At 38.5% G+C, this 17,795-nt stretch overlaps 1 protein-coding gene across 5 annotated transcripts in view; it reads left to right on the forward strand.

Annotated features, from left to right (window-relative positions):
* The window catches only part of Pcsk5 (proprotein convertase subtilisin/kexin type 5), a 394,004-nt gene that overhangs the window by 143,867 nt on the left and 232,342 nt on the right, over positions 1–17,795 (forward strand). For all 5 annotated transcript variants that reach the window (XM_070035766.1, XM_070035767.1, XM_070035769.1 and 2 more), the window contains exons 6-7: positions 5,054–5,142; positions 10,226–10,398. In XM_070035766.1, the coding sequence (XP_069891867.1) occupies positions 5,054–5,142; positions 10,226–10,398 (262 nt within the window). The remainder of the gene's footprint in view (positions 1–5,053; positions 5,143–10,225; positions 10,399–17,795) is intronic.

Here is a 17,795-nt window from a genome sequence, read left to right on the forward strand (position 1 = left end):
AATACTGAACCAAGTTAGTTACTGAAGTCTTAATAATAAGGTACAGTTGATATTCAATGAAATCTCTCATACTATCATACATCTAAAACTTCTGGGAAACCATTACAGGACATTTTACTTCGTGGTTAACTTGGTGAGATACCAGGAGAATTTCTCTGAGAAAGCTCCAATCGTTAAGTGGGCATATGCATTTTCTGGCATGAACAGCCAATTCTAGCAAGCCTAGAGCTGTATTTTCACAAACTTAGAGATGTCAGGGAAGAACACTGGTGTAATGGGGTGAGAAACTAGTTCTGTGTAAAGGAGAACCATCTTCATTACTTCAGTAGAGATAATGCATTAAATAAATATCATGAGACAGAACCCATTCAACACATTTGATTTTGTCAGCCTGGTAATAGCTGAGACAAAAGGATGAGCCATGAACTACCATTTCAGCAATACCAGTTTTACTTGTAGGATTTTTACCCATAGTTCATATTACTTATGTGGTCCAAAATTTAAGTTTAGCAGAACAGTCTTAACTGTTATATAAATAAAAATATTTGACCAAAGCAAATTTAAATTTTCTTTGGAATAGTAAGCCTTCCATACTCAACTCAAAACATCCACAAGGGTAAAAAGCCCAAGCAACATGACCTCCTAAATGGAAAATTCACCAGGTATAAGGGAAAGACATAGGTAAAATGGCATTGTGGAAACAAACCAGCAGCAAATACAGTGCTAGACTTCTTTTACATAATCTATAGTCATAAAAACGTTAACACTGATTTTGGGGAAAACGGACTGTAAGAATTAACAAAACAGTTTTTTAAAAAAGTGTTGAAAAGTGAAGCATAGTAATCAAATGTAGCACAGAAAGAACATTGTAAGAAGGGGAAGTTTGCTGTCATTGGGATCCTAAAAGGAGACACTGGAGAGAAGAATGAAAAGTCAGTTTTCTTAGAAAACAGCTAAGAATTCTAAATAATTAGACATGAAGGCACTGATTGAGAACTTTTCCAAGAAAGGCTTTTTCGGTGAGAACATTCTAAGATCTAAATAATAGCTAGAGAGAAACAGTCCATAATACTGATTTCTTACCAAGAACAATGGTAGCTAGATAACTGTGGGATGAAGACCCTGAAGTGCTTTTAGTTTGGAATTCTTTACCTGCTCAAAGTACTTTTCAAGAACAGTGAAGTCATTTTCTGAAACTACCTAAAACCTTTTTGCTACCAGAAGACTCTGAAGGGTACATTTAGAGAGTGTTCCTTATAACGAAATCAGTGATCCAAGAAGAAAGTGTGAACTACAAAACGAAGCAAAGACTTCATTTGTAAATCTATACAAACACTGGTTGTTTTGAGTCATATCAACAATGGTCATAAGGGTTAAAAAGCCCTAGATGTAAGTATATTCATGGAAAACTAGTACATTAGTATGAGATGAACAGATAGTTAAAAATATGTATTATTTGTAAAACAGAAAGGGAGAGAAAGAATAGAGACAGCTTCAGAGTTGGTATTGTTAGGTTTCTATGTTCATTCACATACTGAGGATTACCATTAAATAATTAGAAGTACAACCACCAAATTGGTACAACAAAAGCACATTATGGAATGAAACATGAATGAATCAGTAAACAGTTGCTGTAATGTTCTCATTTTCTTGTTAAAGACAGATGGCCCAACTTAAAAAAAAAACCACCAAAATTTTCATGAGAGACAACTAATAGGAAAATGTAATGGAATGTAAAAAGGACAAAACAAGATAAACATTAAATCGGTATCTTTTTAATAAACAAGATCTACCAAATATTTGTACATTTTTTAAATAATTTGCTTCATTAAGAAGGTTAATAATTCAATGTTAATTAGAATTGATAGGAGTGATAAGAACATGAAGAAAACTGCAGAATTTAAATAATATTGATATAATCAACACATGAAGAGCATTTGAAGCTTACCTATCTTTTCCAGGCACTTGTCCTTGGCTATGCATAACTCCACAAAATTCAAATAATTTTTAAAAATTGAAATGATGCTCTTTCATCATAAGGTAAATAGCTACCAATGATTTTAAGAAGTTACCTACAAACATTTCAAAATATAAAATTGTGGGTGTGGCTAACCAATGGGCCAAAGAATAAACCAGAGCTGAATCTTAAAACATAGCCCTTTGTGCTCCAAGAATACTTCTCATTAATGCGTCATACAGTGAGAACAGTGGACTCATTAATAGAATTACAAATCTAAAGAAAAATAACTTATACCATGAGGCAGTATGCAGTAGGAGCCTAATGAAGAATCCTAATAACTGTTAATAACTGCTAAGTACAGGAGAATGTTCTGAGCTGAGGTTGGGAATTGCATAAAAGCTGTTTTTTGCCAAATAATAGATGGCAAAGAAAATTACAAATATAGCCAAATCCAATACTGTGTCGTCCCAAGTAGTCATGTATAGGATGAATTTTGTTTTGTTTTGTTTTGTTTTTGTCGGTTGTGGGGTTGATCTCTGGGCCTGGGCACTGTCCTTCAGCTCTTCAGCTCAAGGCTAGCACTCTTACCTCTTGAGCCACAGCGCCACTTCTGGCTTTTTCTGCTTACGTGGTGCTGAGGAATCGAACCCAGGGCCTCCTGTATGCAAGGCAAGCACTCTACCACTGAGCCACCTTCCCAGCCCCCAGTTCTTTATTTTTAATGTGAAACTTGAGTTACTGTCTTGCAAGGCAAGCACTCTACCACTTCCCAGCCATGAATACTGTTTTTGTATCTGTGTCAGCACTGATTGCTCAGAGCCTTAGTGCTGTCCCATACTTTTTTCACTCAAGGCAAGCACACTGCCATGGGAGGCACACCTATGCTTCCAGCTTTCTGTTTGTTAATGGTGGTAAGAGATTCCTGAACTTCCCTGCCAATGTTAGCTTTGAACCAGTGTCCCCAGGTCCTCGCTTCCTGAGAAGTTGGGGTTATAGGTTATAGGTGGCTCTACATGGATATTTTTGAAATGTGTAAACATTTTCAATAGATATGGCAGGAAAAACTATAAGGAGTTTGGGCAAAAGGTGTGAAAAAGGCTAGCCATAAATAGAAATGTAAAGAAATTAACGATGTTCATCAAATTATAATTGGGCAAAATCAACCATGAAATTGTTTCTTTGATGTCAGATGAGCAAGAGTGATACTTAAAAACTCATATATTTGGTTTGTGTACACAGAGTTTATCCATATTCCCCCATTATTCTTGATGTCCTTTACCTTGACTTTCTGTTCCTACCACCCTTCATATCTATCTATTGATCTATCTATCCATCTTTCCATGCATCTGTCTATTCATTGATCTGTCTCTAGCTCCATGCACAATGCATAGTCTACTAATATATTTATTGTACAGTTTGGTTATATTACTGTCATCTGCTGTGAACATCTTGACAATATAATCTGTATTTTCTGTTCTAGTTATTCTACTTTGAGGACCTCATCCCAAGTGTACACACACACACACACACACACACACACACACACACACATTCAAAATCATATATATATATATATTCAACAGTGCCCTTTATAGTCTTTCATTTATATAAATTAATAAAAAACATGGGAAATAAAGGATATGTTGTAGAGAACATGGTGTGCTTTGGAGTATGTGTATACATGAAGCAATATATACATATTGCCTACATCAATGTTAAAGTATTCTGCAGTACTTCAATAACCACAAATATAGATATTATTTATATAGGATATTGAAGCATATGCATTATATAAAATAGATAGTATATGAAACCTATACTATAAAAATATAGACTATATAAAGCATTTATATAGGAATACAAATATGTTAGTAAGTGAAAAAAAGCCATATATAATTCTTTTGTGTACTTGTATACATGCCATTTTAAGCAATACCTTATTTATAATTGTAGGGCTGGGATTATCCCCCATGATAGATGTGGTCCAAACAACAAAATCTAAAAGTTTTTGTTTTTGCTTTTGTTTTTGTACCAGTCCTGGAGTTTGAACTCAGGTCTTGGGTGCTGTCCGTGAGCTTCTTTTTACTCAAGGCTAGTAGTGCTCTGCCACAGGAGCCACAGCACAACTTCTGACTTTTTCTGGGAAGTTCATTGGAGATTCGAGTCTCATGGACTTTTCTGCCTGGGCTGGCTTCAAACCTCAAGCCTCAGATTTTAGCCTCCTGAGTATTTAGGATTGCATTTGTGAGTCCCAGCACCTGGCAACCCAAAGCCTTTTAATGGAATTTGACACCTAAGTTTTAGTTGTCCTTGGGCTCTTGTTTTCATCAGTAGTTAGGTCCCTCCTACTTTGAATATCATTAGCAATAACAAACACACCCCACTGGTCTTTCCCCTTTTTCTTTTGTAGCCATGAGAGACATTATTCTTGGTGCTCTTCCTGTCGATGTGATTTGCTTAATATCCTTCTTATTGCACTCTTCTAAGGAACCATTCTGATCAGCTTGTGCTTGCACTTTCTTTACCACCCTTGGACACCATGCTCTTAAAGGTCTTTTCAGATAGAAGCCATTTATTCTCATACAAAATTGTTGCAATCCAGTGTGTATTTTATGGCTTAACCCATTCTAGGTGACAACTTTTCTTTGTAAGTATTTGATCTGTATTTAAGTCTACAGCTTAAAAAGGAGATTCTCAATGCTTTTGGACTGTGAATTGACTATTAATTTTTTTAATTTAATGAAAATTAAATAAGTTGTCCTAGGTAGAGTTCACATATGTAGTAGAATCTGGTATCGATCATGTTGTTCATAAACCATTTGGGGTCTATGTAGAAGCCTGGACAGTTTGTTTTCAGTTGACAGGGAAATCTTGTTGGGAGAGCAAGAGATCAAAAATAAGCACATAAAGAATATAATCTATAGCAGCATAATGATGTGTTAAAACATTTCTTAGGGACAGACCAAGAGCTATGTGGGTAAGGGAGCTCTGGATACTTTCCTCCCACTTTGAGGTCTCTGTGGTGGCTGTGACGCATTGGGTTTGTGAGTTGGGAGTGTCTTACTGTCGCCCCTGCGTGTGTTCTCCCTGCAGGCACGGGACCCGCTGTGCTGGGGAAGTGGCGGCGGCTGCAAACAACTCTCACTGTACTGTGGGCATTGCTTTCAACGCCAGGATTGGAGGTATGGGACACCAACTTACCTGCACAGGACACGAGCCAGACAGCGACTTTGCCAGTGGGGTTTCCAGATCTATGCATCGAAGTATTCAACCATTTCTGACAGCAACGTGAGCGTGATACTGTGAATTAGTGTAAAGCTTGAGGACCACTGATGCAGAACCTTTAAAGTATCTCAGGGTTGAGAGCAAATTTCATTCATTCATTAAGATAATTGTGCCATTGACATTTGGTGCCTAAGCCAGGAGTAATACTGGAAACAGTAGACTAAAATACTGGAAAAAGTAGACTTTTCTCCAGGCAGAAAACCCTTCATGTGTGCTGGCTAAGCCTCACACAAAGTTTCTTTTAATTGTAACTAACGTGATGATGTTTACATAGCCTCTTCTCATCCCATAACTAATGGAAGTGTATTCATGAATGATTCATGATTATAACAATAACATTTGCACATATATGTACACATCCACATACTCACTTTTTTAAAAGATAATAAAAACAGTTTTAATTTGTTATTATTGCCAAGGTGATGTACAGAGGGATTACAGTACATACATAAGGTAGTGCATACATTTCTTGTAGAACTTGTTACCCCCTCCCTCATTTTTCTCCCACTTCCCCCCATCCATCTCCCCAAGTTGTATAGATCATTTCCAGCATATTGTCTTGTGAGTATCGCTGTTGCATTGGTTTCCCCCTTGTCCTTTGTCTCACCATTCTGTTGTTCCCCTTCCCTTCCCTAATTCATGATAAATGTGTATACAATTCCAAGATACCAAAATCATATACAGTGACCACAAGAGATATACCATAGGGAGAAGAATATATAAAAGAAACAAGAAATCACATGGTACATTAAAAACAACAACTACAACGAAAAACCTCTTGTGTAAGTGTCTTGGAGTACATTTTACATCGAAAAACCTCCATCATCTTATATTATACAGTCATATGTATGTAGCTACTAGGCTATTCTGCTCATCCGCTAAGATTGTCCTAGACAGATACTAATTATTGCAAATAAGGGAAACCATGTTTCTTTGGGTCTGGCTTACTTCAGATTAATTAAATTATTGATATAATTTAGTCATTGAGTTTCCCAAAACATAGGCCATAACAAAGAGAAAATTAAAAATAGATCAGCAAAAATAGAAAGGAAAGAGAATAAAAATTCAAATAATGGAGATTATATGAGCTGGAACAAGTTGCTGTTCCTTTCTTTCTTTTTTTTTGTTTGTTTGTTTTTTCTTTTTCTTTTTTTTTATTGTGAGAATACCCTACAGAGGAGTTACAATTACATGAAATTGAGCAAGATAGTGAGTACATTTCTTATCAAGCATTGTTGCCTCCTCGTTGTTTCCCCTTCTCATCCCTTCCCATACTCCTCCCTTCCTCCCACCCAATCCACCCCCCATCCCCCACCAAAGTTGTTAAGTTTGTTTTTCGACATAACGACTTGTACATCTCATTGTTGCAATGGGTCCACCTGTATTCCTTGTTAAATGATTTGGTTTTTTCCCTACCCCTCCACAAATTATACCAACATCAAAAACAGTGAAAGTATGGGTTATACTGTGGGGGAGGAACATACAAAGCAACATAGAAATCATCTTATAAATATGATAGAAACAATTGCATGAAAGGAAAAAAAAACAAAAAAACATTCGAATACTTATCTTGGGGTTCCTTCCCCTAACATCAACTTATCTGACCTTTTAATGTAAGGACCTGGTTAAGGCAGTATAAACATACATGTTGATGGAACCAAACTCCGACATTCTCATTCGTACTCATCTTCCTAAGCAACAACCAATTGCCACAGCCACTCACGAATGGGAAGAAAATATTGTACACAGATTTGAGTCATTTTATAATTATGCCTGGCCTGAAGATATTCCCAAAAGGGCTGTTAAAAGTGTCATAACATGAACCAATCATCTACAAACAGATAATAAATGAATAATAACAAAATATAACACAGAGAGCTATCACGTCACTAGGTAAGAAAGATTGCTTTAAATTATGAATTGTGTCTATCAGGGATATTCCATTTAATATTTTCAGTTCTCAGTTGATCATGGTTGACTGAAATTACTGAAGGAAAACCACAGATAAGATAGAGCTATCCTATTTAGTAACAGTGCTAAGAAAAGGTTTTGTGACAGTCAGCTGAATCTCAAACCACTGTACATTTAACCTCTTTTATTCCTTTATTTCACCCTGAATCCTTCATTTGTGACTATTTATTGTTCGGTAGTTAGCATTCCTCGGAGTATCTGCTTGTGATGGAATGTGAAAAAACTAAGGAAAGGAGAAAAAAGCTTTTTCGTGAAGAGCGATGCAGATGCTACAAGCATCCTCCCAAAGCAGTGAGATTCTGACTGACCTGCCACTAGGACTCGACTCTCACCTACATTGTCATGATTACACTCCAACCTAAACCCAGCACACTAGCTGACCCCAAAGGAAGAAGGGGGTAAACATGCAAACATACTGACCTATCTTACCGGAATTTCCTCTTTTAAACAAAAATCAAGGGGATGATTATATCTTAAAATGGCTCTATACATGGACATTCTGGCATACCATAATTATATACGTACATATAAATTATATAGTAATGACCTGTGATCATTGTAATTAATTAGGTATAATTATAAAAGGATATTGATTGATTGGATTATACAAATAGAGGCCAGATATAGTCCAACAATAGCCATCTTCTGGCTAGAGAGTCAGATGCTCAATCTGGTATGTACATCATCCAAGGTGCTAGAAGCCTCAGAATAAGGAAACCAGGGATAAAGCTCCAGTAGGAGCCTACGGCTTGAAAACCCCCTGAAGAGTGGCTGGCACAAATCACTGAAAAAGCTTAAGATGGAATTCCAGCGGCATCGATGCTGTCTTAGGAAGAGTGGGCATGCATACAGTGGCTGGTTTTTTCCTATTTTCACCATCTGCCCTGGCCAATTGGATATTGCCACCCCTCTTCCTGCCAGATCTCTCTCCACTCAGCCGCTTTCAGATGCACCAATCCGGTCAGGAAATACATTGAGAAGTGTTCTTTATTAATCTCCTAGCTATCTCTCAACCCAGTGAACCTGGCAATCAAGGTTAGCCGTTACAGAGATGTAACAGCCACCTGGAACATCTGTAGAGATATTTGCTGCAAAGTCACGTTGTTGGAAGTTAGGTGACAATAGAGACTTCACTCTATATTTTTTTAAAAAATACATTAAATGATTGTTGTATCTATCACTCATGGAGGCCAAAATATTTCAATCTAATGTGTGTTTTCTGAAGAAGAAAATTAGGCAAATTTTAACAATGGATGAATCTTTGTTTATTGGATTGTGCATCATTTCTATTTTTTGCAGGTTTTAAAGTTAATTTTTTGAAAAATAGAAAGTATATTTCCTTTGATTTATTTTCATTTCCCACAAATTAGTCTCAATTCAATTCATATAATATCTAAATCTTGATTTAAGGTTTTACTATTAACTGTTTGTTGAAAACCAAGAGAATTTTGTAATTCTACCTAGGGAACATCATTCCCTAGTTCTAAAGAAGAACTTCATTCTTTACAAGTTTATATATTTTTTATTTTTTGGTTTTTGCTGTCATAAGGCTTGAACTCTGGGCCTGGACACTGTCCCTCAGCTCTTCAGCCCAAGGCTACCACTTGAGCCACAGCGCCACTTCCAGTTTTCTGGTGGTTTATTGGAGATTAGAGTCTCATGAACTTTCCTGCACAGGCTGGCTTTGAACCGTGATCCTCAGATCTCAGCCTCCTGAGTAGCTAGGATTATAGGCATGAGCCAGTGGTGCCCAGTTTACAAGTTTAATTTTTATATAAAATGATGTCACACATTATATTTACTTTAAGTGGAGGAGTGGTTGGTTTACTTAACAATTAGGTTATTAGGTTATAACAATTAGGTTATAACAATTTTGTTATTTCTGTTATGTTGATATGTAGATGTGCTGTTATTGTATCTAAAAAGAAAGAGTAAAAGGAAGGCCAGTCATTTGACATACAATTTATTTCTGCTTATCACAGGGACTCGTTTTGCAAAATGGAGTTAATTATAAATTGATTTCTATTGCTAAAACTCTTTGAGAATTATTTGAAGTATTATGCACATTCCCATTTATTACTTGACTGAGAAATAATGTTACAAAAATCATATATATTAAGTTTACATCAATCTGAAAAGTAAGAGATAATATTAAATATGGAGGAAATGAAGCCAAGCTAGCTTGACAACTTTCGAGCTTTTACAAGACTGCTGAAGTTAGAATGAATTGGTTATTTTATGTATTTTTTCTTATGCCCGTACTGGGCCTGTGGACTTTCCCTCATCTTTTTTGCTCAAGGCTAGGACTCTACCCCTTGGACCCCAGCTCCACGTCCAGCCTTTTTGGTGGTTAATTGGAGATAAGACTGTCAGAACTTTTCAGCCCTGTCTGACTCCAAACCATGATTCTCAGATCTCAGCCTCTTGAATATCTAAATATGAGCCACCTGCTCCTGTCTAGGCTAGACTATTTTATACCAAATATGAACCCAAATTACTCAATGATGAGAAATTCAGGAAGGTAAATTACTTGAGGATCTTTGTCAAGTACCATTTAGGAGAGGATGAGGAGAAAGAAGAGATTATGGTAGCTGTTGTAGAAATTGGAACCTTGGAAAAACAAAATAGAGGAAAAAAATAGTTGTTTTTTAAAATTTGTTCTTTTACATGCAATATGATATTTTTTTTTCCTCCAAGACTGTCTCTTCAAAGTATGCATTATTCTTTAACTACATAGGAGTCTGAGACCTGGAGTATTATGTTTGCAAGCTAGCTGAGGGAGATAATTCCAGGACATTCTCCAATTAAAGAGCAGAAAGCTGAGGTGAAGACATTGTTCCAAGAGTAAAACAACGAAGCCCTGATATGGGCACAAAACAAAACAAACAAACAAAAACCAACAACATCTAGCAAATGTATTCTCCTCCCCTAATCCTGATACTGAGTTTCGGGGATGTCATAAAGGAGAAGTTGTGCACTGAACACGTACTTGCTTTTTCTGCTTTGAAGGTGTGCGAATGCTGGATGGAGATGTCACAGACATGGTGGAAGCAAAATCAGTCAGCTTCAACCCCCAGCACGTGCACATTTACAGCGCCAGCTGGGGCCCAGATGATGACGGCAAGACTGTCGATGGGCCTGCTCCCCTCACCCGACAAGCCTTTGAAAATGGAGTGAGAATGGTACGTACGAAAAGCATTGAGAGGCATCCGAAGGGGCGATTCTCTAGGAGAATGTGTGGTCTCCCCATCTTCCAGGCTAGAGAAAGGATACAGTTCATATACCCGGCCTGGAAGGCTGGAAGCTTATCATGGTGAATGGACTGAGAGCTCCACTTTCCTCTGACCAAGGACAAGTCTGCTTAGACTCCTTCAGAGGAAGTTGATGAAGATGTGACTCTTGCGTTGTAGAAGGGAATTCTTGGACCAAAAGTGAGTGGTGGATCCATTCGATGTTGATTGGCATCCAGCCAGCTCTTCTTGGTGTTTCTCTTATGTCATTTGTTTCCTAGCCCCGACCTGTTTCCAGACAGTGTTATTTTCATACTGGCTCTCAAGCTCTCTAACTAGTGGCTAGTCTACTGTTATCTTTGATTTTATGAACAGGCTCACTGGCAAGGCGCGGTGGCTTGGCTCTGTAGCTACTCAGGAGGCTGAGATCTAAGGATTGGTGGTTCAAAGCCAGCCGGGGCAGGAACGTCTGTGAGACTCTTCTTTCCATTTAACCATCAGAAAACTGGAAGTGGCTCAAAGTGGTGGAACGCTAGCCTTGAGTTTTCAAAGAGCTCAGGGACAGCATTCAGGTCCTGTGATGGACACCGCCTCCCCCCCCCAAAAAAAGCTCACTGACCACCTAATGCACAAATATTCTTCTCCTCCTCCTCCTCCTCCTCCTCCTCCTCCTCCTCCTCCTCCTCCTCCTCCTCCTCTTCCTCCTCCTCCTCCTCCTCCTCTTCCTCCTCCTCTTTCTTCCTCCTCCTTTCTTCTTTTGTTTTTTGCCTGTCCTGGGCTCAAACTCAGGGCCTTGGTGCTGTCCCTGTCTACTTTGAGCTGCAATCCTCAGATCTCATCCTTCTGAGTAGCTAGGATTGCAGCCATGAGCCACTGGTACCCAGCTCAAAGCACAAATCTAAAGAGATCCTGTCTTAAATAAAAATAAAGATACTTGTTAGCTGCTGGTGGTTCATACTCATAATCTTTAGTTCCTCAGAAGGCTGAGATCTTTGTTTGGAAGCCAGTCTGGGCAGGGTTGTAAGAAAGTCCTTGAGACTATGACATTCAGTTAACCACCAAAAAACTGGACGTAGGGCTGTGACTCAAATGAAACCTAAAGCATAATGCAGAGGACCTGAGTTCTAGTCTCAGTACACACACACACACACACACACACACACACACACACACACACACACACACACACACACACACACACACACACACACACACACACACACACACACACACACACACACACACACACACACACACACACACACACACACACACACACACACACGGAAAGCTCCACCAGAGGCAAAGCCTTTCTCTTCCTTTAGAATGGATCTTTGGCTCAGTTAAACCATATATGTCGTTATGTTCACTGGTGGCCATCATTGATCTGGCCCTAACCTTCCTTGCTTTCCATAACTCTTTGCAGTATACTTGGGTCATTCATCTGTTCACACTGTGCCCACCAGCGTACCACCTAGACAGGTCCTACCACACTTAGCCGTATCATCTTTGACTTTCAAGTTTCAGCTATTCACCTCTTTCCCCAAAGTGGGATTCATGGTCATCAGCCTTTAAACTGTGCTTCCTCTTGTTTACATTCTTATTGGTGTGACTGTGGTTAGTATCAGAGGTTCTTCTGTGTGCATGTTCATCACTAAACTCCAAATCCCTAAAGAATACAAGTTGTGCCTGATATATTTGTGTGGGCCTTGCCAAGTCCAGATAGTGCATTGAATTTTTGCTAGAGCAAGTTTAATTTAGTAAGCATGATGTTACCTACAAGGTGGTTAGGTATTCTTTCCAACTTTGGAACATCAGAGAGCAGTTGGTTGATTAATGCAATGTTGCAGCAGGAGTAAAATAATAATGACTCTTCCACATGTTTATGAAACTGGGTTAGTTTAATGGAAAGATGAGCTAACATAGATCATGATTATTTTGAAATAGGTTGCAGAGGAAAATTGCATGTTTGTTTTATAAGCATTTTCTAATTAAATCCTAGTTCAGGTTTGATTATGACAGTTGCTTTCTCTAGCTCTGCTCATTTTCAGCTCCCTTAGACATCTTTCAAACTGTAGGTTAATCTTCTAACTCATGGCCTAGAATTTTCAGTTTAAAACATTCTAACACTAAATCATATACACTAAGTAATGGCAACCTCGCTGACTACAAATTACTGATCTTGCTATTTATTATGCCCTACATAGACTGTTCATTCTTGCTAAGTGAACTACATTTAATTCCTATGTAATCAAGTTGTGTACGTATGACACAATAAAGAATAATCTGCGCTGGCTGAGAGTGCCTTATGCCTGTAACCTTATCTACTTGGGAGGCTGAGATTCACATGTGTCCAATTTTCTAGTATAAGAAGGTCTACAAGGCACAGGAATGTGCCTTGACAGGGAGTTAGAACCTCACTCAAATGTCTGGCCTGGAGCTGTTTTTTCAGTGCTTAAAGCTCCTGTCTAGCACGTGTGAGTATCGGGGTTTAATTCCCCTCTGCCCCCAATATTGTCAAAGAAAGAGAAAAATCTGGAATTTCTCATGGACATGAGATTATTGATAGCAATGGTACTCATAGCTTCGTGATTGTATATGTGCATGTCAAAAGTGGCCGTATCCAGTAGCTAGTTTTCCAGACACCATAACAAGCATGCCATTGAATAATCAGGTACCGTGGATCAAAGTTTTAAACTTACTTTTGCTTCTGAACTTGTTATTTAATGCAAATAAGGTGGAAGCTTACTGTATAAAATAAGTAAATAAATCATGGTGCTTTGTTTGCAAGTAAAGGGCAAAAAAAGCAGGTGAGTTTTAGAAATCAGGTCATGTGAAATGACCAAAACACAGATTATAGTCAGAAGTAAATGATGTGAAATATGACATTCCTTATTACTTATAAAAAGAATGTGGGGGCTGGGAAGGTGGCTCAGTGGTAGAGCACTTGCCTTGCATGCCTGAGGTCCTGGGTTCAATTCCTCAGCACCACATAAGCAGAAAAAAATAGCCAGAAGTGGCGCTGTGGCTCAAGTGGTAGAGCACTAGCCTTGAGCTGAGGAGCTGAGGGACAGCGCCCAGGCCCAGAGTTCAGGACCTACGACTGGACCCCGCTCCCCACCCCCCCCAAAATAAAGCATGTGTATGTATTGTAAAAGATCAAACACACTCACACAAAATAAAACGTATGGAGTTGAAGCTATTAATTAGATTTCCAACTTAACTAGATAATATTCCCATACTCTTAGATACTGACTATGCCAGCTGCGTATCATACTGTACCTTGACATGATGCTGTTTTCACATAATAGTAACCCTTGGATCTCCTTCCAGAGAAACTCACAAGGGCAGAGCTTGTTTGTTTTTTCAGTGGTATAGACTACAATTCAGTACCATGTGCTTAACATAAGCAAGTTTGCATTTAATCCCCAGTACCATAAGCAGCCAAACAATAGATACCAAATTTCCTTAGCATTTCTTTGAAGAGCAGATGTGAATTTTGCTTATAAATGAATCCTACACTTTTAGAGTCTAAGTACCAACAAAAGAAATGAACTCTTAAAAGGAACACTTTTACTCCTACGTGCTCAGGAGGCTTATATCTGAGGACCAAGGTTTGAAGCCAGCCTGAGTAGAAAAGTCTTGAAAACTCTTATCTCTAATAAACTACTAAAAAAATGCTGCAAGTGAACTTGTGGCTCAAGTGGTACAAGTGGTACAGAACTAGCCTTGGAAAAAAGTGCTCAAGGACAGCACTCAGGTCCTGAGTACAAGTTCAAGGATGGCACAGAAAAGAAAAAGAAAAAAACACATTTTTTCTAACTCCAACAGTAACAATTATACATCTAAATATGGAAATGCAATATCAGTCATTTTGAAAGGAGATCACTATTGCATGTGTTAACCACACAGACACTTTGCAGTTAGTCTAAAGTCAAGTCCAGTATCATTTACTTTTCTGTGATGTTACATGGATGAAATATTCTACTCCTGTACATCTCATCTAAAATTGAGTATCGTAGTATATATTCACAGCAACATTATGAGCATTAAATGAGATACAGTATGGAAAGGAATCAATGTTATATCAGAAAAATAATAAATGCACAATAAGTTTTTTTCTTGTGGCTTTCTACCAGTACTGGTAGAGCAGTGCTGAATTCAAACTCCAGTACCTCAAAACAACACTGGGGGAAAAAAATAGAAGAATACATGGCTAGTAAGTAATGCCTTCTGCTTCCTGACCCCATGGCCAGCCAGAAGCCATGCTGGTTGTTGATGTGTTACCTATGCCATCTACAAAAAATCCAGAATTGGAATTAGTGATTCATCCTATTAAATATAATAAGTGCCCACTTTTTATGTATTGTAATAAATGGGTGAAGATCTCTAGCATCTGTAATCCACAAACATCCCTATGCTCTAGCAAAAAGAGCAACCTGGCAAAAATTGGACTACCATAAACTGTTTCAGCTGCAATTAGTTTAGTGAATGAAATAGAATCGAGTAGATGTGTGGGGGGGGGGGGGGGGCGGGGGCGGCTCCAGCTGGGAAGGTAAGCGTTTAGGAGGCCTTATTTGAACAGAGATATAAATGATCAGCCAGTCATCGGAAGAGCTGGGGAAGAATTGTGCTATGCGGAAGCAAAGAACGGTAGGCAAGACTTGGGTGAATTCCCAGAACAGAATACTCATTCAGGAATTGAGAACATGCAACTCGAAAGAAAGCTGCAGGCCAAAGACCGATAGGTGAGCCTAATCAGTCCCCAGGGGAAACATGGAAGGACACAGACTGTCTGCTTGCAGACAGTCCTATGATGTAGTCGCAGACATGGGGTGAATGCTTCCTGAAGAAAGTTTAGCAAGGGTAGCAACCATGATCAGACCACAGACCAAATCAGGCAGCCATAGAGAGTAGCAAGATAGGTTTCCACAGAGGAAAGAAATATATTTTGCTCAGGGAGTCCACGTATTGATTGTATTTCTTTCTTCTGCTTGCTGATCAAAAAACTATAGCAAGTATTGAATTTCAAAATGGTCCCTTTTGTTTGCTCTAAAATAAGCAATAGGATGTAACTGCTTTCAAAGACTTGAGCAAAATCAGAATTGATTCAATTTATAGCCCCTTTAGAATTAATGTACCAAAATAGCATTTGAGAAACTATGTTAAACAAACCATATCATAGTTGACAACTTGCTCTTTTTCTCCAAGACTACATTTTATTTGATGCTAAGAAGCTGTTTAACAAAGTACCTGCAAGTATTAGGATATATATTTAGGGCTACATACAGTTAATGCTAATGTTAATACTAATGGTAATCACAGGAACTTCACTTAACATTTTGGCCAGTTAAAGGATAATCACTCTTCCACGTCCTAACACCTATAATTAACTGCTAATCTATACTGCAATCTTTTTATTAAGGTTTTGATGGGGGCTTCAACTGAGGGCCTTGTTCTAACTATAGACAAATGTTCAACCATTTGAAGACATAATTCTCCCACTTCACAAGGTTTGTAAGATAGGTTCCATTCTCTGCAGTTTTACAGATAGGATAACTGGCAATCCAGTAATAGTTACAAAACCCAAACGTGGGGCTCAAAGAAATCTAGTAATTTCCATTACATGTTATGGAAGCTATTTAATTTGACACATCTGATTCTTGCATTTCCCTCAGGAATGAACAGAACAGATCATGACGTGTGTTACTATGATGAATTCGCTTTTCTTCTACCTGAGGCCACCTTCTGCATTTGTTCACTGGGTCCCATCCCTCCTTTCCCCATGAAAGGCTTCTCTCAAGGACTTATTTTACAATCAAACGTTATTTTCCACTCCACTATTTCCATCCATCTATAGATAAACCATCTGCCTGAAAAGGAAGAGAGGAGAATCCCTGTGTTGTCTGACACTTTTATTCCCCTTCTTCCCTTCAGGATGAAATTTCTGGAGTTCATTATCCAATCTGGCCCTCCCCCAGCTCTTCTTTCATTATCTCTGGAAGCCTCTCCTTGGGACCCCACCCTGGTAATCCACTAAAGCTGCTCTTGGCAAGGTTGCTGTGACTTTCCATGCCAACCACAGCACTTCCTGAGCTCTCCCACTTGACCTAAGGACACAACCTTCATGTTGCTTTGTCTAGCCACTACAACCACTACAAGCACATGTGCACACACACACACACACACACACACACACACACACACTCCAGCCCTGCAGAACCTATTCTTTACAAGTATTATCCATCCTTGTGGTTATTATATTTGCTTCTGTTATTGATTGCCTCTTCCATAAACATTCAGCATCTGTTGTTCCACTGTATATCAATTTCCCAGCACAGTATCCAATACTCAAGATGTGTTTAGTGAGAAAAGAATGGATGAGTGAAGGAATGTGTGAGTGAGTGATTTTCATGCAAATTCACTGAATTAATTTCCCCAAGAATCATCTTTGCATTGCTTTTGCTTAACATTCTGTTACTACATTATTACCATGCCTTTAAAAGGCCCAGAGTCTGCTCGGCCCTTCAGATTTAGAAATGTATTTTCTTACTTCATTCAACTTAACCAACCTCAATAAGGATATGTTTCTCCTTTACAGAGCCGAGCTCATGGCTAATAACCTTCTTATTGGTTTATGTAATTAATACCTGTGAAGTACTCAGATCCATTCTTGGGCCAATCTAAAGTGTCTAATTCTTGGGTGTCTTAATTGTTATCATCCGTGAACATGGACAAGGGTAATAAAAATGAAATAATGATTAATCATATAAGGTATCATTAAAGTTTTGACTTACTCATGTCAAATTTAATCAAAATGGTGCTGCTAAATGATCATTTTGATTATAATTATATAATCTTGAGATATTTTTACTAATGAATGATCTAAGTGAGAGACAATACCAAGAAAATCTTCACTAAAATTTATTGCAGAAGCCATTACGATATTACAATTTTAAACAAAATAGGGAGATTGATCATGGGATTTGCTGTCGAAACTTTGCTGTGAAACTTTAGAGACTTAAAAGGCTCTGAGAAGTCCTGCAACAAAGAAACATTCTTCACTTTATTTAATGGGGGTTCTTATCTTTACCTATGTCATGTTTGGGGGTTCACTTTATTTTTGGCCATTACCAACATATAGCCCAGGCTGCCGTCAAATTTGAGATTCTCCAGCATCAGCCTGTGCATCGCTGGATTATGATTTACAGGGTTTGCACCATGGTGCTAGTCTGACCTGCTTGCCTGCCTGCCTGCATGTATGCATGCATGCATGCCTTCCCTCCCTCCCTCCCTCCCTCCCTCCCTCCCTCCTTCCTTCCTTCCTTCCTTCCTTCCTTCCTTCCTTC

This window comes from Dipodomys merriami, unplaced genomic scaffold (assembly GCF_024711535.1).
Source record: "Dipodomys merriami isolate MVZ:Mamm:240054 unplaced genomic scaffold, mDipMer1.0.p SCAF_26, whole genome shotgun sequence".
Taxonomy (NCBI): Eukaryota; Metazoa; Chordata; class Mammalia; order Rodentia; family Heteromyidae; genus Dipodomys; species Dipodomys merriami.